The 23,019-nt window shown below is 40.3% G+C and overlaps 2 protein-coding genes across 6 annotated transcripts in view; one reads left to right on the forward strand and one right to left on the reverse strand.

Annotated features, from left to right (window-relative positions):
- Positions 1-3,480: 3,480 nt before the first annotated feature.
- ERH (ERH mRNA splicing and mitosis factor) lies at positions 3,481-20,502 on the reverse strand. The gene is made up of 4 exons (XM_047861819.1): positions 20,392-20,502; positions 15,569-15,656; positions 9,827-9,947; positions 3,481-3,984 (listed from the first exon to the last, which is right to left on the reverse strand). Exons 1-4 carry the CDS (start codon positions 20,392-20,394, stop codon positions 3,882-3,884), a joined length of 315 nt encoding a protein of 104 aa, XP_047717775.1. The 5' UTR covers positions 20,395-20,502; the 3' UTR covers positions 3,481-3,881.
- Positions 20,401-23,019, forward strand: part of SLC39A9 (solute carrier family 39 member 9) — a 52,989-nt gene continuing 50,370 nt past the window's right edge. For 4 of the 5 annotated variants that reach the window (XR_007152829.1, XR_007152831.1, XR_007152830.1 and 1 more), the window contains exon 1: positions 20,719-21,610. Coding sequence is in view for 2 of the 5 variants with exons in the window: in XM_047861816.1 (XP_047717772.1) it covers positions 21,515-21,610 (96 nt within the window). In the remaining 3 variants the exon portion in view is untranslated. Of the gene's footprint in view, positions 21,611-23,019 lie in introns of all 5 variants that reach the window. The other variant, XM_047861817.1, reaches the window with a different exon arrangement.

Here is a 23,019-nt window from a genome sequence, read left to right on the forward strand (position 1 = left end):
AAGTGATCTAATCAGTCCTCATTAGCCTTCTCCCCACTCTCTTGGAAAGCATAAAGAAAATTACCCTTGGCACAGAAGAGGCTTTTAAACCAAGCTCTGCACAGTATGCCTCAAATCGAATACCTAGTTAAAGCATGTGATTGTAAAAAAAGAGTGTGCCAGGTAAGTTGACACGGGATCTCTAAATGTAGCTGAAAGGACTACTATTGTCTTCAAAGGGCAAGTATCTTTCTTAGATCAGGCTTCCAGGTAGAACTAAGTAGTGGAGGAGACAGGAAAATGAATCACCGAGAAATTATTCCCTTCCAAGTTTCTATCATTGAAATTCCCCTCATACTATCATCTAGCCTCTTGTAACTTCTCTCCCAAATGTCTTCATGATTTCAGTCTCTCAGCCCCTCATCTCTTGGCCCATCCCTCACTTGCCTTTCTGTGTAGCCTTGAGCTTGGCTGTTTTTTTTTTTCCAAGTATAATCGTCATACAATGTTACACTATTTTCATGGTTAGCCTTTTGATATTGTGCTTGTGACCTACGATTATGGATGTATTATGATAAATTTTTTAAATCTTAGATCCTTCCTCTACTTATATACATGAACAAATTACCTGTATTTAAAAAAAAAAAAATGTGTCCTTCCAACTCCTCATTCCGTATTACCACTTTCTTCTTTCAAGTTTCCAGTGGACTTTGCCTTTCTTGCCTATGCTTCGTCATTTCCTGTACTTTTTATCTGCAAATGGTTTTTGTCTTCGCGTTACACTCCTGAAAAAATTTCCTGAATTCCAAACCCAAGCCTTTTTATAATTCCTCATCTTACCTGTCTCACTGAAAAATTCTCTTGACTTCGCTTCTGGGACATTATAGTCTCCAGTTCTCCAATCTAGTCTACACAGAGCAGTGGATTTAATCCTCCTAATGCAGCTTTGACAGGTTTGCCTTAAAAATCTTTAAAGATTATTCACAAAAGCCTACGAAGTTAAAGTCTGCAGCTTTATGTTCAAAGGGTTCCACTACTAGCTTTCCCGGCCTTTATACCACTGCTCACCTAAATACACACTTTACCTACCCCGGCCATGGCTTCCTTGCTGTTCCTCAAACGTTACAGTGCTTTACTACCTTGTTATCACTTCTGTCCTGTTGTCCTATTTTCCAAGCTCAGCCATTCCTCGAGGCCCAGCTCAAGTGTTAGCTTCTGCATGAAAGCCAGCTAGGTGTGCCATCTCATACTTCTTAAATACCTATGGATAAAGAATTAGCAAAACTTCTGCTCCATGGACAAATTTGACCTTGGGTTAGGAAAAATATGGTGGACATATTCTTAAGCAGGCCCCACACTCAGTGTGGAGCCAGGCGCAGGGCTTGAACCCACAAAGCTGGGATTATGACCTGAGCCAAAATCAAGAGTCTCGGACATGCAACTCCTGTATGCTTTTGATTCAACTGGTGACAAATGGGACCTTATTCAGGTCTTGTGAATCTAAATATTCGAATCGCAAAAGCTCCCTTTGAAAAGTGTCAGAGATCCATTATTTAGCTCACAGCTATTCATTTTGTGGGGGCTTCCTATTTCCCTCAAGATCTGAGGTTAAGACCATGTCTTTTACACCTAGCAAAATCTTTGTGGTTATGCTGTGTGACCTGGGTGAAGGATTTGAACAATCTGAACCTATTTTTTCACCATTAATAGAGGAACAATGATCTCCAACCTCAAAGGGCTGCCATGATGATTAAATAAGATCTATGTAAAAATGTTTCCTACGCCGTAAATGCTATGCCTAAGTGCTATTGCTAGGAGCTTTACACTAACACATAAATTAATGGCCTTTCTTCTAAATGTATCTGAACAAAGGTAGTATTTTCCCACCCCAAACAAGAGGAGTAAGATATGTATCTTGTCCAAATAATGCCCAAGGCATTTAATGAGTTGCTATAAATATTTTAAACCAGAGAAGCACAAGTGAAGTCAAACAGTTAAAATCTTCCTTTTACACCCCTACAACTTCTTAGATCGAATGCTGAGAGAAGTAGCATTGTCAAGAAATACTTTAGAAATGCTCAGCTATATAAAATAAGGTAGATTAGAGAATCGGGAACTTTGTAATTGGTCCGGTGCAGGTTTCACTTTTAGGTAGCAGTATAAACGATCGATGTATGAACAGAAATCAAACCTGTTTTACTTGTGGTTGGGGAAAGGCCACACAATCAATACTCCAACCCTTGAACAACAGGGGAACAGTGGCTGTAGCTTGGCCAAACCGCTGAAGGTTTTATCGAAGACTTCACCTCAACAATGAAAATCTCCCTCTGTTCCTTTTCTGTGTAATGCTGGACATAGTTAAATGTGTATTTCTCCACATTTATTCCAGTCCTACTCTTCTTTAAGCCTTATAAAGTATCATCCAAAATACTGATCTCTTCCTCTTTGCTCTCATTATCCAACATCTAGGACCCGGAGGTCTTCCACAGTCCTTAGGAAAGTCGTATTTTCCTCTTTAAGCCCAATACCAGAAACTGTATTGTCTTTGAGTAGCAAGGGGTCCCATTCCTCCCAAACGTGCTCTAGAGAATTTTTTCAAAAAAGGAAGCCAAGATCACACCTGTTACAAAAATAAAACTATACTAGCAGCAGGATAGGCCCAAATGAAAAATAGGACAATTGGACTCACTTTTGGATCTATTCCTTTTTCAGTGAGAACATTTTCATTTTAATATCTGGCTGATTCACAGTAAAACATTAACCATAGCTATACATAACTTGGTAAGGCACCCTAATTTTAATAATCCTTTGATACAGTGATGATACTTCACTAATAGAATCATTATTCTACAGAAAAAGTGAGCACATATAACTACTAATTCAGAATCTGGTTCTGCATAAAGTAAGACAAATATTTAAGGCTCTAATGTAGAAGTAGGAGTGGGGACATGGGGAAGGCCAGTCACAAAGCCACCCAAAAGACTGCCAGTCTTAGAATGTGTCAAGATATTGGCTATCGGTGAAGTATGAAGATAGCAGAATCGGGGAATGTACACGGACTTGATGACTGGAGGTACAGAACAGTGTACGTTTGAGTCACAATGTGATCATAGTTCATTAAAAACAGAATTATCTTGTCCTTTACTGTGGTCTCTCCAAGATCCTCCCAGAGAGTACGTGACCAAAACTAAGGAATTAACCTGGCAGCTGCTTCAGACAAGCTATGTCACCAGGAAATCTTTCATCATGTTTGCAGCAATGTCAAGTACAAACCTTGGAGTTGCAATTGAGGTTCACTTACAAGAATGGAAAAATGAGGTAAAAGCTTGTTAGCTTCATATAAACCACAGTGAAATGTATTCAACACACACATAAGCTTTCTTCAAATTCTCTGCGTGGCAGCCTACTGGCTTTGAGACTGATGCTTTGCAAGAAAATGCAATTGTTCAGAGACCCTCCACCCCCCACCCCCGCCAAAAAAACAATCACTCAAGGGGAAAATATAGCTAAAGAACATTTATTCATTTTTCACTAAGACTTTATCTGTAGGACATTTAACTAAACTGTCACCACCCCCCCCACCCCAACCTGAAGAAGGGTTAGTATAGTGAATGTTATAAAGAAGATATGAACAGTTTGAAGGATTGGAACCAACATTAACTGACAAACAACTTCCATCTAAATTATCATAAAAATGTTTAAGTAAAAAAAAAAAGGGGGGGAAGGGGGCAATGGGGGTTTCAGATTGAACAAGATCCTCACATTTCATCTAATACATTCAATCCTGGCTAGAGTATACCAAAATGGAAACAGGGTTCCTATAATACAAAACTTCCACTACAGCACGCTGTACACACCTGTGTTCCAAGCCCACCCCTATCCCCCTACTGCTTCCAATTCAACTATTTCCCGGCCTGCTGGGCCTGCCGACGAAGGAGCACATAGATCTTCTCTTTAATCCAGTCTTTGTTATATGGCTGGTATGTCTGGGTATCAGCTCGGTAACTGAGGAACAGAAAAGTAATAAGCAAAGTTACAATGGTCATTTATCGTCGTGTTTTTAAAACCCCAAATTATAATTGCCCAATGATGGCACAGGTGTGCCATGTATATGTTTAAGCTCATGTATATGTTTATACATGAACTTAATGAAAACATAAAAGAGCTCCTTACATTATGCTGAATTTTAAGCGATAGGAACGTTAGACCACCTAGTGCAATCTTCTAGCAGAAAAAAGAAACCAAGGTCTAGAAATCTTAAGTTAAATGCTTGATGTGTTACACATCTACTTCTTGACACAGTATGACCAGAAACTGTGTTCTTTCTCCTATAGAGTTACAAGGTTTATTGTTTCTTTAGTGATTAAATAAGACAAAAACCAAACACTGGTACAAACTTGAGATTTGCTATATACGTTACAATTAACTAAAAAAATCTTTGAAAATCTTTGTAAAGGATTAAGAGAGGAAAATCTTTTAACCTGTATTTCAGGATTTGCTTCTTAAAATAAATCACACTAGAGGCTGGTAGAGAATTATTAGAAGGTGAATGAGCTTCTTATCAGCCAGGAGTGCAAGGATCGGCATTAGCGAAGAAACTCCAGTGGGACGCCAGGGTTTCTGAGGCCAAGGTATCGCTTAATAGACAATCACTAGAGGTATCCTTAGAAGACTCCAATAGTACAAACATTCCAGGTGACCTACCACTGAAATCTAGCTGGGTAAGCAATACAATCATTTTTGGGGCTAAAAAACTAAGGCCTGGGCATAAAAAAAGCAGACAAGAAGTAACCACAGATTGGACAAAAACAAAGCACTTCAGCATTTCAAAGCCATGTGCGTCACGTGGTAGAAACACTATAAGGGATTCCGGAGAGGCAAAGGTGGAGTTTGCCTAAAAAACAACAAAAACCCAACAATAACAACAACAACAAAACAAACCTTAGGGATACTTTAGAAAAACAAACTATCTAATTTACCAATTATTGTTTTATTTGAGCCAGAAGTTTCATTTTTTAACTTCTCAGCAAAAAATTATATACAAATACAAGTGATAATAACGATTAAGAAGTTACCAATTGCTGGGTATTACTTTAAGTACTTATTTGAATCAACTCACTCAATTTTAATTACAACCCTGTGAGTAGATACTATCACCTCCCCTCCTTTTTTTAATAAGGAAAAAGCAAAGAACGAGCAACTTATTAGTTAAGTGACTTGGGCAAGTAGTAGAAGCTTAAAACACTCTTGGACAGGAGTCCTCCTCACTATGAAAACACTAAGTTAGAAACCTATGTTCCAACTTTTAGCAAGAGAGACAAACTCCAAAGTCAGAATGTTTTATACCAGTATATTCTTCCCCTGGATAGTAAGGTCAGAATCTGGTTTATTAAAAATGCATAAACCTTCTACCTTAATAAAACGTTTAAAAAAAAAAAGGACATTTTTCATTTTTATTAATGTCCTTTTGTTACGAGAAATATTAAAAAAAAATTAAACAATTTTCTTTGATTATTCTTTATTCATGCTTCCTAATTAAATAAGGGTTAATCTAGTCTAATTCGGGTATGGTACAACAGACTACAATATTTACATCAACACTGGGAAAGAACTAAAAAAGGAATCGAATTTTTCAGAACTATATCCAGGTGGGACTTATTTAAACCATCTCCCCCAGCAAGACGACTTTGGTTTGTGAACATTTAGGAATCCATCAACTTGCACGCCATTTTTCAACTGAAGAAACAATAATGCCTTTTTTTATGGCAAGTTGTGAGTTGACAGCTGTTTACTGGCACTTGAAATCAGACAATTAGCTGTTAAATTCATTAATAAAATCCCTAGCTCTTGGTACAGATGAATCTTCTGTGTTATGTTCTATGAATGCAGGTTTATCCAAGAACAGAAGCTGTGGGTCTGAGCAGTGAAATTAGCCAGCGTCCTCACTGATACCAGGTTGTCTCCTTAATTAGGAGTAGTACGTCTTCATTCCAACAACTGAGGATGAAAAGACGTCCCTTTGTCTTTAGGCAAACAAGGAGAGCCTGCATATTGAGAAGGCCATTATTTAAACTTAAAAAGCTTATTTTAAAAATCCTAACCACTCTCCAAACTGTGAAGAAATTTGTATTCTGATTTCAAATATATGAAGTACCAAGCCTCCAGGCCTAAATTTTACTATTAATGCAGTCAGTTTGTCCAGGGTTTAATTATGTCACAAACTTATTTATTGCTCATTTCCTCCTATATGGTTTAAACAAGAAAAATCAGAAAAAGTCCTATGTCGCTGCGATGTAAATTTGATAGAAGCAATAAGCTCATAACAATTTACAAAAATGGACTCAATTCCTGGTCTGAGGAGTAACAGCCCAAGTCACAACCCCGATTAAGGAAAGGAGCAGGATGTGCTACCATCGGAAGCACCATGGCAATAGGTGACCTCTTTGGAAAAACACCTTATTTCTCCTGAATATTCAAATAACAAAGTCATATGGGGAAAATGGTTTTAAAACCTAAAGTTGACTCTGAGAGTTTTCAGAGGGGCGCCTGGGTGGTTCAGTCTGTTAAGCATGCGACTTCGGCTCAGGTCATGAGCTCGAGAGCCCAAGTCGGGCTCTGTGGTGACAGGTTGGAGCCTGGAGCCTGCTTCAGATTCTGTATCTCCCTCTCTCTGCCCCTCCCCTGCTCACACTCTGTCTCTTTGTCTCTCAAAAATAAATACACATTAAACAAAATTTTTTTTCTAAGTTTTCAGAGACCAAAAAAGTTTCATTAGAGATCGAATCCTAAATAGCTACAGTTTACAGTCAAAAAACCCAACATAACACCTCTTTAAGTTAACAGTATAGTTTAACTCCCATGTGGAATTTGAAGCTCATATCATTTTACCCTTAGCTAATTTTAAAGAATTCACCCACTCATTGCAACATAAAATAAAACCCTGCCCTGACTTGGTCAAGCTAGTTAAAAATGGAGTTTCTGCTATATACTCAATACCACCGTGCTAAGCAAGTATTAGATCCCCTCAAGTAGTCTTGTGGGTAGATTTCTCTAAATTTTACAAACAAGCAAACTGAGGGTTAGCAATATTAAGCTCATCTGCCTGGGTGAGGGGGGGGGAGGGGGCGGGGTGTGGCTAGCTAATGACAGAGCCAGGGTTCAAACTCAGCTGTGTCTAGTTCTAAAACTCCAGCTAGCTCTTAACCCATAATCTCCTGAGGGGAGTAAAACATGATCCTTGGCTTTAAGTAACTCCCCATCTGCTGAGAATGTGTTCCACATCCCAAAGCATCAGCATTAGGTACCTGATGTCTCAACAAGTAGTTGTTATAAAATAAGACAGCTATTCATTTTTAAAATAAAATCAGTAGTTCATTTTGAAGAACAAGGTGAGGGCACGCATGTGAACTCTATTAAAATCTTTAAGTTCCAACTGAAACATCTAGTGTTCAAGCTCAAGTGTGAAAATGTCCCAAAACAAACACACCTAGAACAAAACTGTATTAAAAACACCATATTTTCATCAGATAAAAACCTTACGATTTCTCAAAATGTAAGACAACTTCAGCATGAGAGAAGTCACATTAGATTCTTTCACTTTTATTGAGACCATCCTATCAATTCCAAAGATAGCTCTGTAAATGGGAAGCTCTGTAAATGTAAATGGGAAAAAAGGAAGATTACCAATAATTTAAAAAAGCTACACCTCAAATCATTTTATAAGGGTGACGTGCATTTGTACAACCGATACTTACTCAGTACCAACTATGTGCCAAATACTGTTCAAGGCACTGGGGCTACAGCAGTGAACAAAAACAAACCTCCCTGCTCTCAAAGTCTACAAAGTAAATGTATACATTATTGGTGATTTCATCCAGTAGATGATTCTGCCAACATCGGGGTCTCTTAGTTCCTTGAACTCCTCTCTTCCCGGAGCTCATCTCCCACCCTCCCTTGGCCAGATAGCTTTCCAGCACCTTCAGTCTCCCAAATTCAAGCATCTCATTCTTGCACTACTTCCCAATACCCCAACTTCAACAACTCCGTGACCCCACTGGGACCTATAACAGATCCTACCTCTGTCTCCACCCCACCCCAACCCCCACTTATGTTTCACAGTCATTCAGTCTCTTGCATGATACTTCCTTACATACACCCTAAACTTAGAGCAAAATCTTTGCTGATTCTCTACCTGTAGAGCCTCCCCTGTAATCCACCCAGGCTAAGAGTGACTAGGAAAAAACCCAACACCATAATGACTAATAATTCCATCTTAAATTCATTATCAGGTACCTCAGAAATCACAACTTGCCCTAATCCCTTCACCCTCCTAGATTATTTTGCACCTCTTTTCACAAACCTCCAACATCTTCCCCCTCATCCTTAATTTCAAATGATTCCTTCCTGTTTTCCTGAGATAACTAAAACAACCATAGTAATTTCCCCAAGCTTTCCACATCTGCCTGCCCTCCCTACTCTATTTAGTGGAATGTCTGATATCCTATCTAAAGCCATCAATTTCTCCCCCTCTACTAGATCATCCCAACAGCCTGCAAACTTACCATTATTTCTCCCCCCTTTAAAAAAACAAAATTAAAAAAAAAAAAAAAAACTTCTTCTTCCAGCTATAATCCCATTTCTCTGCTTTCCTATCAAGCTAAATTCTTCAAAAAAGTTATTTGTGTTGTCTGCCTTTTATGCTTCCCATTACCTTCAACTCCCTGAAACCTGTGAAGATTTCACTCCTGTCTCTCTTCCAGAACTGCTTTGGACGTCATCAAAGACTCCCACTGCTGAACCAGGGGTCAATTCTCAGTCCTCATAAATTTGGCCTATTAGTAATATGAAATACTTTCAAGTTGGCTCCTAGGATATCACCACCCTCCTGCCCCTGCAATTTCATGTCCTGTGCTCTCCGCCTCACTCCTCTGTAGCTTCACAGGCATCCTTTCCATCTCTAGTTACTGCTCAATTCCCAATGCCTAGAACAAGCACGGTATACAGTCAGCACTCAACCAACGTTTGTTCAATGATTATGTGTTGCTTTTCCTGTATGTCCTACTATAAGCAAATTAACTATAGATAATACAAGCCAACACAGAAGAATACCTACAGCCCTGTTGGCCTCTTATATGAGCTTTTTATATTGAAATAGTTACAATAAAACTTTCTTATTAATACATTTCACTAAAGACCAGACCTGAATCACTGGACTGTTTTCAGGAAGCAAAATAAAACTCAAATGTTCCAAGCAAATGCGAATTTTCCACAGGAATCTTTGGTGAGACAGCAAGTCCTGGCCTGGCCCCAGTGGTAATCCAGGAATCCCAGGAAGTCCCTGTGAATAAGACCTATATATTTTTCAAGAGCGTATTTACTTCTAGCACAGTATCTGGCATGTAATAAATATTCAAGCACCTGATGACTGAAGATTATCTTATTATAACGTACTCTCATTTTCCTTTGTCATGAAAACAGCATCATCTTAGCCAAAGCCAACTGCTTTAGGACAAAGACTTTAAGGGAAAAAACAAACAAACAAACAAACAAACAAAAGACTATTTGGTTCAAGAAACAAAGAAGCACTTTGAAGGACTTTGAACTTCTTCTTTAGCATTCTCTCTGCATATTGATGGCCACTAATTAGCAAAACTATTAACTTTTCCGGTGCCATTAGCTCTATGTTACCAACTTTACTTACAAGCCATACGTAGATGAAATATTACTACACGGTAGTCAAAATGCAAAGATCAGTGTCAGGCACACAGTGAGCTCCCAATACCAAAATCAAACAAATGGATAAACAACAGAAAGATACAACTTAAGAGATATGGTGGCCGATACTTACACAAGACAGCTGAGGTCTGCCAGATCATCGATAAAATCAAACAACTGACTGATATCGTATGTGATAGAGGGGCTGTTGGGATTCATTCTCTTCAGATGTTCTTCATACATTTTACAAACACCTAAGAGAGAGGAAAACCAAGATCTTACAGTTGTATAAACTTTAGGTATGAGTAGCAAATATATAGCAATACCGTAATATTTTATTTTTGTAAAGTTGGGCTGGGAAAAGGACAGTAAGTTGACCACTTTTAATTTTTGTCACTAGTGGATTTCTTTAAATTTCATACATTTGCCAGAATGTTAAGTATATTATGCCTTAACAATAAAATGATTACTCCAAGCCACTAGATCTAAAAGAACTTTAAAGACCTGTCACAGAAAAGTTCAAACAAGTGATGACACTGTGGGTCTGCTTTCAAATTCTGATACAATGCAAGAACAAAAACAAAACTGGCACCAAGGAAGAGATTATTGTAAGAGCACCTTTAAAAAAAAATTTTTCTTGGGCGCCTGGCTGGCTCAGTCGGTTAAGCGTCCGACTTCGGCTCAGGTCATAATCTCACGGTCAGTGAGTTCGAGCCCCGCGTCGGGCTCTGTGCTGACAGCTCAGAGCCTGGAGCCTGCTTCAGATTCTGTGTCTCCCTCTCTCTCTGACCCTCCCCCATTCATGCTCTGTCTCCCTCTGTCTCAAAACTAAATAATCATTAAAAAAAAAAAATTAAAAAAAATTTTTTTAATGTCCATTTTTGAGAGAGAGAGAGAGAGAGAGAGAGACCGACCAGGGAGGGACAGAGAGAGAGGGAGACACAGAATCGGAAGTAGGCTGTAGGCTCCGAACTGTCAGCACAGAGCCCGATGCGGGGCTCGAACCCACAGACCGCGAGATCATGACCTGAGCCGAAGTCAGACACTAACCAACGGAGCCACCCAGGCGCCCCTTTCTATATGTATTTTAAAGTGCATATACGGTATCTATTAAAAAGCTAAATTATATCTGAATTAGGGCTTTTGATTGGTTCTGGCACACACACTGTGATCAAAGAATATCACTCACGAGTTACTGAACAGAAAGATGAAAGTGCAAAGGAAATAACCAGGGAAAGAAATTCACCATTTATCTTAAAAAGGCACTGACCCACTTCCACCATCATACTTAATGGTGAAAGACTGGATGCTTTCCCACTCAGATTAGGAACACTAGAGTACCTACTCTTGTCATTTGTATTCAACATCGTATTGGAGACTCTAGCCAAAGTGATCTGACAAGAAACAGAAATAGCAGGAACTCAGACTGGAAAAAAAAAAGGGCAACTGTGTCTCTTCACAGATGACATGATCTTATATACAGAATATCCTAAGGAAACCACACACACACACACAAAACCATTAGAACTAATAATAAATGAGTGCAGCAAAATTGCAGGATAGAAGATTAATATATAAAATTCAACTGTATCTCTATATCCTAACAATAAATGAGCTGAAAATGAAATTAAGAAAACAGCTCCACGAACTTACGAAAACAGCATCAAAAAGTAAAATTCTTAGGAATAAATGTAATTTAAAAAAGCATACGACATACACTGAAAACTACAAAATGTCACTGGATGTAAAGACTTAAATAAATGGAAGATCTCGTGTTCATGGATCAGGAGACTTAATGTTAAGATGGTAATGCTTCCCACAATAATCTATAAATTCAGTGCAATCCCTATCAAAATCCAACCTATTGTTGCAGAAATTGGCAAGCTGATCCTAACGTTTGATACAGAAATGCAAGAGACCCAGAATAACCCAAAGAATCTTGAAAAATAACAAAGTTGGAAGACTCACATTTACCAATTCCAAAACTCACTATGAAACTATAGTAACAAAGACAGTGTGGTATTGCTTATGTATAGGCATACAGATCAATGGAATAGAAAAGAGGGTCCACAAAGACAACTTGATGAAGAAAGAATAGTCTTTTCAACAAATGGTGCTAGCACAACTGGATAGTCACATGCAAAAGAATAAAGTGGGGCTTAGACTTCACACCCTATACAAATATTCAAAATGGCCCAGAGACCTAAATGTAAGAGCCCAAACTATAACACGCTTGGAAGAAATTATAGGCACAAATCTTCATGACTTTGAATAAAGCGATCAGTTCTCAGATATGACAAGACCAAGAACAACAGAAGAAAAACATATATAAATTAGAGTTTATCAAAATTTAAATCTTTTGTGCTTCAAAGGGCACTATCAAGAAAGTGAAAAGACAAGCCACAGACAGGAAGAAAATCTTTGCAAAACACAGATCTGATAAAATACTGTCATCCAAAAAATACGCAAAGAAATCAATAATAAAACTCAACAATAAAACAAAAAACACACCCAAACACCTCAATTAAAACGTGGGCAAGAGATCTGAACAGATACCTTACCAAGGAAGATATACAAATGGCAAATAAGCATTATCAAGATACTCAACATCATGTCATTAGAAAACTACAAATTAAAACAAGACGTGTCGGTATATACCTATGAGAATGACAAAAATCCAAAACACTGACAACACCAAATGCTGTGAAGGACGTGGAACAGGAATCCTCATTCATTGCTGGTGAGAATGTGAAATGGTAAAGCCACATCTGAAGACCGTTTGTCAGCTTCTCACAAAGCGAAACACAGTCTTACCATATGATCCAATAATCACATTCCTCACTGTTTACCCAAAGGGCTTGAAAACTCGAGTCCACACAGAAACCTGCACGAGTGTTTGCAGCAGCTTTATCATAACTGCCAATACCTGGAAGCAATTAGATGCCCTTCCCTAGCCAAATGGATAACCAAACTGTGGTATATCTAAACAATGGATTATTCAGCAATAAAAAGAAATGAGCTATCAGGCCATGAAAAGACATGGAAGAACCTTAAAAGCACATTGTTTTTTGAAAGAGCCAGTCTGGGGGCGCCTGGGTGGCGCAGTCGGTTAAGCGTCCGACTTCAGCCAGGTCACGATCTCGCGGTCCGTGAGTTCGAGCCCCGCATCAGGCTCTGGGCTGATGGCTCAGAGCCTGGAGCCTGTTTCCGATTCTGTGTCTCCCTCTCTCTCTGCCCCTCCCCCGTTCATGCTCTGTCTCTCTCTGTCCCCCCAAAAAAATAAATAAACGTTGAAAAAAAAAAAAAAAAAGATTACATGTGAAAGAGCCAGTCTGAAAAAGCTATATACAGTTTAATTCCAACTAGATGACATCTTGGAAAAGGTGAAACTACAGAGACATTAAAAAGATGAGTGGTTGCCAGAGGTTTTGGGGGGAGAAAAAGATAAAGCACCAGAGATTTTTAGGACAGTAAATGGTAGATACATGTCATTGTACGTAAGCCAAAACCCCAAAAAATGTCCAAACCAAAGACTCAACACGAATGGAAAATATGGCTTTTATTCAATAATAATAATGTATCAGCATTGGTTCTACAATTTTAACAAACGTATCACATTAATACAGGATATGTAAGTAACAGAGGAAACAGGGAGGAGGGGGTAAGGGAAGAAGGGGTGTGCTAGAATTCCTGTACTTTCAAGTCCGTTTGCCTGTAAACCTACAACTACTCTTAAAAAATTAAATCTATTAATTTAAAAAGAAATGGAAGAACCTTAAATGCATACTAAGTGAAACAAACCAGTCTGAAAGGGCTACGTACGGTAATGATTCCCACTCTATGACATTCTGGAAAAGACAAAACTATGGATGCAGCAGGAAGACCAACAGCTGCCAGAGTGCAAAGGGTGAAGTGGGGAGGGATGAACAGGTGGAGCACAGGGGTTTTGGGGTTAAGTGAAAACGATTCTGTATGATATTGTAACGATGGGTACATGATGCTATGCATTTAGTAAAAGCCACAGAACTGTACGACATCAAGAACAAACCTAATATAAGCTTCAGTTAATAATTTTAATAATGGACTTTAGTTCATAGCCAACTTTAGTTAGTAACAATAACGTACCAGTGTATCAATAACGGGTTCACCAACCTTACCAAACGTACAACTCCAAATGCAAGGTGTTATTAATGGGGGAAACTGTGGAGGTGAGGGGTACATAGGAACACAGGAGTACATGGAACTCCTATAGGAGTACATAGGAACTCTGTATTTTCCACTGAATTTTTCTGTAAACCTTAAAGTGCTCCTAAAAATAAAGTGTATTGGGGCGACTGAGTGGCTCAGTTGGTTAAGTGTCCGACTTCAGCTCAGGTTATAATCTTCTGGTTCATGAGTTCTAGCCCCGTGTTGGGCTCTGTGCTGACAGCTCGGAACCTGGAGCCTGCTTCAGATTCTGTGTCTCCCTCTCTCTCTGCCCTTCCCCTGCTTGCACTCTGTCTCTGTCTCTCTCAAAAATAAACATTAAAAAATACATAAAAAAAATTAAATTAGGGGCGCCTGGGTGGCGCAGTCGGTTAAGCGTCCGACTTCAGCCAGGTCACGATCTCGCGGTCCGTGAGTTCGAGCCCCGTGTCAGGCTCTGGGCTGATGGCTCAGAGCCTGGAGCCTGTTTGCGATTCTGTGTCTCCCTCTCTCTCTGCCCCTCCCCCGTTCATGCTCTGTCTCTCTCTGTCCCCCAAAAAATAAATAAACGTTGAAAAAAAAATTAAATTAAAAAAAATAAAATGTGTTAAAAAAATAGGCTTCACTAAAATCAGCAAAGATTGGCAGAGTACTGCAGAATCAAAAACCAAACATGATAATATAAGGTAAAGCAATAATGTGCTAAGGCAGCATGTGCACAAAGTCTACCATGGTCAGAAGAGGAAGGGTCCTAAAGAGGGGGAAGAACAAGAGCCTGCTCTTCTTTTAAAATTAAGAGAATCTGCAATCAGGAAGGCCTGGTGCCAACTATCTAGAAGCTGTCTCTAATTATTACCAGTAGCTTTCCCCCCAGATCTACCCACTGTTGGCTTTAAATGGACAGATTTTAAGTCTAATCCAGTTAGCTCTGGATAATCAACAAATTCGGGGACAAGCCCAGCAGCAAAAAAAAGTGACTATAAAATCTTTACAGGAAGAAGTGAAGAATGGACAATTTGCAAAAGGGCTTGGAATGTCCACACCTGGCTTACTTGATGTAATGATTAAATGTAAGGATGAATCCAATTTGTGACGATCCGATCTCTGGGCTCTCACCTAACGGTTTATGGAGTAAAGACACACTCACTATTCCCTTCAGGGTGGTGCCAATTTATCAAATGCACAATAAATTATACTTATTTGGTTCCATTTGCCTTTATTCTCTGAGATAATTTTTATTTTCTAACACACTGATGGACTGTAACCAAACCTCAACAGCTTTTAATGTTTATCTGTTCAATGAGCAGACTGATAGGTTCTGAAGGCATCCCCAGAGCCTGCCTTACCGCTATAGTGCTGGAGTTTAACCAGAATACTTAAAGAATACCTGTAAGATATTTACCTAACATAACAAAGAACATCAACATAAAAATGGGAGGCTTCAGAAAGTCATTCATTGTAATGATGAGCTGGATAAAAAAAAGGTAAAATAATATTTGCAGCAGAAAGACAATACGTATAATCAGTGTTTCAACTTTCAACAAATATGGTCCTTAATATCTTCCTTCCCCGTTCAAAAGAGTAACTCAAGAAATGTGGAGGAAAAATAAGCCCAGTTCCTAAATGAGACACGGTCTACAGTGAATGTCAGGAAAAAACAAGCGAACTCTTGACTAGTGTTTCAACTCACCTTCCATGCACTCATTCACAGATTCATAGTCAGCGTAAGTTCTGCCTTCTGGCCTCTTGGTAGGCTGTACCAGCAAAATGGTGTGAGACTACAGGGGAAAAAGTGATATCAACGTTAAGTTTCTAACTCATATTTGAGAAACTCATAGCATGATATAAAACCCTCAGTCATGACACAAATGGTTATTAAAACACTATTAATAAAAGTTTTAAAGAAACCCACTATTAATTAGGGTGCTCTTCCTACATTTCTGCCTTTATACAAGTGCAGCGTCAGAAGATGGACAGCTTTGGGGCGCCTGGGTGGCTCAGTCGGTGGAGCGACCGACTTTGGCTCAGGTCATGATCTCACGGCTTGTGAGTTTCAAGCCCCGCATCGGGCTCTGTGCTGACAGCTCAGAGCCTGGAGCCTGCTTCTGATTCTCCCTCTCTCTCTGCCCCTCCCCCACTCATGCTATGTCTCTGTCTCAGAAATAAACATTAAAAAAAAAAAAAAGAAGAAGATGGACGGCTTCTCTGTAAGGTCTCTTCAGTCTCTCAGTCCTTAATGGCTGCTTTCTTGAACTCCTGTTGTACTTACGGCCTGTAAGCATTCAGCATAAGCTACCCTGTACTGTTTTTTCTTTCCTATCTTTCTTCCCAACTAGATCATAAACCCACTTAGGTTTTCTATCTCCACTGGTCACTTTCTATCTTTAGCCCTATTAAGTTCCTTAATAAAAAATCAGATGTGGGCTGATAAAAGGAGAGAAAAAGTGAAACACTATTAGTGATTGCAAGCACTGTATCGATCTACGTTCTTTTTCCAATCTCAGCACAACAGTGGAGTTACATCTTATCCGTGGCTTAGACTCCAACGTGAAGGCAGAAGATAAACTGGCAGTACAAAATTAATATATGTAGTTAACGTTACCCTAGAGAAACCATTGAACTATTCACCCAGTAGGTGACTCACCTTAAAAGCCTATGCTATCTCAAAATCCTATGTTTTTAACCACTAGGATCACACAAAATAGATGATCACACTGTGACAAATGTGAATATGCCTGAAGAATAGCAAATAGACTTAACATCTTCCACCGCATGCTCACTGAGGGGACATGTTTTCGTTAGTGGGTCTATTTCAGTTTCTGTGCTATTACAACTTGGGGTGGAAGGGTCCTTCTTGTGGAAGTAGTCCTGTGTACCACAGGATGTTCAGCAGCATTCCTGGCCTATTCCCACTAAATACCAGTAGTACTGGAACCCCCTGTCTCCTCCTGGGCAAAACTATGACAACCTTCTCCTCTGCTGTACTATTATTTTTGGGTCACAAAAATCCTTTATGACAGGCCCCCCCAAAATGTTTTGAAATGATAATTTGTAACAATCAACACGGAAATAGACAAGGCCTAGAGTTTCCGGATAGGCACCCCCCAAACCCCCCCCCCCCAAAAAAGAAAACAAAACAAAACAAAACAAACCCAAAAACCCAAAAACCAGTACTCTGAACACTACATACACAGCAAAGGGGGGCTGCCTGGGTGGCTCAGTCGGTTAACACTGGACTTCTGATTTTGGCTTAGGTCAAGATCTCATAGTTGGTGAGATCAAGTCCCAAGTCAGGTGGAGCTTAGGGCTGACAGTGCAGAGTCTGCTGGGGATTCTCTCTGCCCCTCCCCTTGCACTTGCATACACGTGAACTCTCTCAAAATAAATAAATAAACATTTGAAAAAAAGGAAAAGAAAAACATCATTAAAAATAAAAAAAGCAAAGGGGGGTGCCTGGGTAGCTCAGTCGGTTATGCATCTGACTTCAACTCAGGTCATGATCTCACGATTCGTGAGTTTAAGCCCCACATCCGGCTCTGTGCTGATAGCGCAAAGCCTGCTTTGGATCCTCTGTACCCCTCTCTCTCTCTGCCCCTCCCTTGCTGGTTCTCTCTCTTAAAATAAATAACTTAAAAAAAAAAAAAGGCAAAGGAATTGCTCATAATCCTCCCTCTCCATCAAGAACTCATTCTTATGAAAAGTTTAAGGATTTGAGATAAAAATAGAACTTGGTGACAAGAAATGAAGGGTAATTCTCACCTATAATGACTATAACAGTCAAGGCCTTTGTTAAATAGGGATTATAAACCAGAGAAAGCAGTTTATTAGATTATTTGTTACATAGAAGTTTTTGTAAGCCACCTACTCAAAAAAGGTAGTTTCAATGGGCCACATGTTGAGAAGAAAATAATTTCATAGAAACCACACTAGCATTCCTGCAGTAGCACCTGCTCGGTACATTAGCCATACTAATGGCTACTACATTAATTTTGTTCTTACCCTAATGCAAATTAAATGACTAATTTACTTAAGAGAATAAAAATATGGAAACGGCTACTCAGTATGTTACTTCTTACATCTTAAAATGAACCTCTGACAAATCTCACTATTTTCAATACTTACTACCCAAAGACAAGGATTAAAAACTACTAAGAACAAAAAACTACATTTACAAAGCTGTAGTCAAAACAGGTATTATTTGGGGCCCCTGAGTGGCTTAGTTGGTTGAGTGTCCAACTCCTCTGATTTTAGCTCAGGTCATGATCCCAGGGTTGTGGGCTCTGCGTTGAGCGTGGGGCCTGCTTAAGATTCTCTCTCTCTCCCTCTGCCCCTCTCCCCTGCTCATCCCCTCTTAATAAAACAGGCAAAATAGGTATTATTTTTAAGTGGTAATGCCTTCCTGTCAACAGTTCAAGATCATAAAACTTCCCAAATCAGTTTTAGTCACATTCTTTTTACTGGAGCTATTTTTGAAGCCCTTTCGTGTTATTAAAAAACAAAGATAAATATATATGCAAAATATAAGCACATAAAAATATATATACATATATATATTCAAACTTCCCACAATAGAAAAATAAGATTATAAACCTAAATCAGTAAGTTATGCAAAATTACATAAAAACAAATATATATACATATATATATTCAAACTTCCCACAATAGAAAAATAAGATTATAAACCTAAATCAGTAAAAGTTATGCAAAATTACCTTAATAAAATCCTTATTCTAATTACCAAGCACAGGTGAATCACTTTAATGAATAATCTGGCCTTATTAACTTTTTAAATGTTTATTCATTTTAAAGAGAGAATGTGTGCAGGGGAAGGGCAGAGAGAAAGGGGGGACAGAGGGTCCAAAACACGATCTATGCTGACAGCAGAGAGCCCAATGTGGGGTCTTGAACTAATGAACTGTGAGATCATGACCTGAGCCAAAATTGGATGCTTAACCGACTGAGTCACCCAGGCGCCCCCGGCCTTACTAACTTTTTTAAAGTCTCTGAGGCGCCTGGGTGGCGCAGTCGGTTAAGCGTCCAACTTCAGCCAGGTCACGATCTCGCGGTCCGTGAGTTCGAGCCCCGCATCAGGCTCTGGGCTGATGGCTCAGAGCCTGGAGCCTGTTTGCGATTCTGTGTCTCCCTCTCTCTCTGCCCCTCCCCCGTTCATGCTCTGTCTCTGTCCCAAAAATAAATAAACGTTGAAAAAAAAAATTAAAAAAAAAAATAATAAAGTCTCACACACATGAACTCTTAAGAATCATTCTTCTGCTACAGAAATATTATGTACGACTTGCTCATTAGCTTCAAATGCTCCTCCCAAACGAACCCACCCAAAAATCCAAAGCTGAAACTTGTATCCTTGATAAAGCAAAAGTATTTAAGATTGTTGAACCAATAATTGTTTGATTCATATACAAATTCTAATTTTTAATGCTACTTGGACTGATAAGGAGTTATCACTGATATTTGCCCAACAGAGAATGGGTTGTTGATATTAACTGCTGTTACTTTCTCGGATTTTAATCTAAGTATTTGAACACAATACCAAGTAGTGACTTAAAGAGCAGAGAATGAAAACTCAAGAGTAAAAGATCTAAGGTCACATTGCTAGTATGACAAAACAAGAACTGGAAACCCAGTCTTCTAATTCCTAGTCCTCTCTGGGAAACTATGTGGAATCAAACACTAAAACATCTCAATTAAAAAAAGTACAACCTTAAAAAGCTGTTAACAACGGCTGCATAACTTGTTAACATTAACTGCAGCAATCAGAAAACGAAAGCTGAAGTGTGGAAGTAACCATGATTCCTCATAATCCCTAGGAGCATCTTTTTGGTGGAATAAAATATAAAACACAATCAAAATACCCACTTACTCCACTACCACCCTGATTCGACTCCCAGCTGAGCCTATCTTTTTCAGCCTTCAGTCCCAAGAGATTATGAGTAAATTACGAGTAAGAACAGGATTGAGGGCTGGGAGAAACGCCAAATCGGGCATCTGGAATCTTGGAAAAGAGAAAAAACGTTCTATGTGTACTTAAAGACAGAGCACAGAAAAACAAAAGGAAATAGCCGAGAAGCACACTACAAAGCAAAGACGACCCCTCCCGGCCCACACGCTGGGTGCAGAACGCTGCATCTGTCAGCTTTGGGAACAGGTTTGTCATACATCCCTCGGCCATTGTTCCTGCACTCGGCCAGAGAGTCCGGTGGGACAGAGCAGCATGTCCACGCCTGCCTCTACCAAGCAGCAATTGGGAGAAAGTGCATCCTCCGCACCGCACGCCTCGCCGGAGCCTACAGGCGGGCGCGCAAACGCAGGGCGGACCCGGGCTCCGGGGCCTAGTGCCAGGCCCTGCCTCTCCGCGGCGGGAAGGGGAAAGGTCGAACCACGACCAGGAGGGCCGTGGAGCTGCACACTCGCTCTGGATGAGACGGGGAGAAGATGTACAGGGCTGGGATCGCCCCAGAGGCCGGGGGATCGGGGAGCCGCGGGGGCCTTTCTCACCATCGCGCCAAACTCTCTCGCTGCAGCCGCTGCCGACACTGCCGCCGCACACGAGCTTAGCCGCAAAGCCGCCAACAGCCAATCCCCGCGAGAGGAGCCGCCGGAAGTCGTCAGAAACGCACCGCGAAAGAGCATTTTGGGCCATAGAGGCGCACACATTTCCGGCAGCTAGAGTGGATACTGACTCTGTCACAGCCATCTTGGATAAGGGCGATGGGGTGCGCAGGGAATTGCTGCAGAACTTGAAAAATAATCATTTCTTTTCAAGACGCTGTCTTCCGTACTCTTGTTATTGGACAGGCGCCTAGAGTGATCACCGATATAGACTGCGACTCCAGATATCTTTCAATGGCCCTATTCAAAAATGGCGGTAGCATAAGCCTCCTGGGCCATAGGTCGGTTGTAACCCGGAAGTACTCTTCTAAAGGAGGGGGCGGTGAAGCAATCCGGAAGTGGATGTAATGAAGAGGTGCCACTTGGCGGCCATGGCAGCTGTAGTATCGGTGGCTCTGGGTCAAGGCCCAGCGGAGTGGAGTAACATGGGCAGTATCGGGTATAGGGCAGAGACAGCTTTGTATCACCTTCGCTGCTGAACCCCTAAGCCCATCGGTAGAGACCTGCAGGACTCTTTCCCCATTCTAGACTCGGAGGAGAGTTTGCCGGGACTGGTGGGCTGGTCCCAGGCTGGCGAGAACCGCCCCAAGGAGGTAGGGGAGCCGGGAGGACGAACAAGTTTGCTTGGGTTTTCCTCCTTTTCCTGCTGCCACCTGGGACGTTGTGGAGGGAGTGGGTCCATTGTGCCACCATTCCGACGATTGAAGATATCGCCCTTTGCATACCTTTAACTGTTAACCCTAGGGAATCCAGTGACTGGCGTCTGAAAACAGGGATTGGGACCTGAGATTTCTGAAAGTTCTCTCTGGTGCTAATATCAGCAAAAAGGGACTGTTTTCAGGTGCGTTCCAGAGAAGGGTTTCGTGAACACATCTGTTGGTGAGGAGGACGAAAAAACTGGAAAGTCCACTTGTCTTGGAATCACCACACGCGTTTAAGAACCTAAGCACCCTTTGAAGCCTCTGAAAATTTGTAGTCTGGTGGCGGTGGGTAAATAAAGGAGGACAGAATGGATGATTTCATCTCCATTAGTCTGCTGTCTCTGGCTATGTTGGTGGGATGTTACGTGGCTGGAATCGTGCCCTTGGCTGTTAATTTCTCCGAGGTAAGAAATTCTCAATTTTCTGTCAGTTGTCAGGATGGCTGCTAGGAAGTACTGACAGTTGTAAAGGGAAGCGGTTTCCTCAATTAAGCTCAGAGCTAAAGATCTTCGTAGGAAAGACTATCTTTTTAAAAGATGCATAACATTTCATGGGGCGCCTGGGTGGCTCAGTCGCTTAAGCGTCCGACTTGGACTCAGGTCATCGTCTCACTGTTGGTGGGTTGGAGCCCCGCGTTGGGCTCTGTGCTGACAGCTCAGAGCCTGGAGCCTGCTTCAGATTCTGTCTCCCTCTCTGCCCCTCTTCATTATCTCTCTCTCTCTCTCTCTCTCTCTCTCTCTCTCAAAAATAAACATTAAAAAAAAAAGATGCATAACATTTCATAATAGAAACAAACCTCATTTTAGGCACTAGAGCCCTTAACTTGGGGTGGGTGGATCCACTGAAGATCCTGGGGTACTCTGAACCTTGTGAAATTGCATACAAAAATTTAGGACTCTGCACATTTTCCTGGAAAGAGGTACCATAACATTCTTTGGATTCCCAGAGGTTCCAAGGAATCAAGTTTCCAGATTGCTATCAAGGAACATAAATGGGGAATATTTGTCTGTATGCATTGAAATCAATATACCTTATCTTTTTGAGGAAATGAAGCATAGTTTTTTGGGGGGAGAGGTAATTTTTTTGGATTAGAATCCAAAATTTTCTGGTTTTTTGAATTAGTTTTTTGTTAATACAAAAATGAATTCATGCTAACGAATGAAGATAAGAAAACTAGATTGTTCTTAACTCACATTTCCTTTTAAAGAAAGAGAGCATTGGAATGCATATTTGAAGTTGTTTCAGATCTTTACTTAGAAATGAAATTTTTGTTAATATGTTTTGACATTTTGGTTAATTTGTACATTTGTCCTTATTTGCACAAACATTAATGAGTGGGGAAGAAAGGTGGAAGCATTGTTCAGTTAAAAGTGCGGATAAGTTCCTCATAAAGAGTTCACAGCATGCACAGAGCTCAGACATCTAGGGGAGAAAACCCATTACATTTGGAAGGAACAGGATTTCATGAGTATTTAGGGGTTCAGCAGTAAAATAGGCCCAGTTTCACCGCCAGTCCTGAAAGAGCTTCGTGAGAGAGCAAACTGATAGACCAAACCTAACCCACAGTATTTAAAGTTGTTATTGCTTTTTTTTTTTTTTTTTTTTTTTTTTTTTTTTTTTTTTTGTCTGTATTCCCTGAAGGCAGTAGTTGGCTAGAGCTGAGCAGTGGTAGATTGTTAAGGTCTTTGGCTGTGAAGCCTGCTTCACTCATTTGGGCCACCTGCTGTCCAGTACTTTGTAAGCCTGCTTTATTCTGCCTTGAACCATATTTTCTATTAACTGCATTAGAATTGAACTGGCCTTATCAGGGCTA

The sequence above is a fragment of the Prionailurus viverrinus genome, chromosome B3 (assembly GCF_022837055.1).
Source record: "Prionailurus viverrinus isolate Anna chromosome B3, UM_Priviv_1.0, whole genome shotgun sequence".
Classification (NCBI taxonomy): Eukaryota; Metazoa; Chordata; class Mammalia; order Carnivora; family Felidae; genus Prionailurus; species Prionailurus viverrinus.

Bases quoted from the DNA above. Each gene is read 5' to 3' on its own strand.
- ERH (XM_047861819.1), bottom strand. The intron at 9,948-15,568 runs GTGAGTTGAAAC...CCTCTCTCTTAG, and splicing joins TGTGAATGAGTGCATGGAAG to GTGTTTGTAAAATGTATGAA. The intron at 3,985-9,826 runs GTAAGTATCGGC...TCTGTTCCTCAG, and splicing joins GCAGACCTCAGCTGTCTTGT to TTACCGAGCTGATACCCAGA.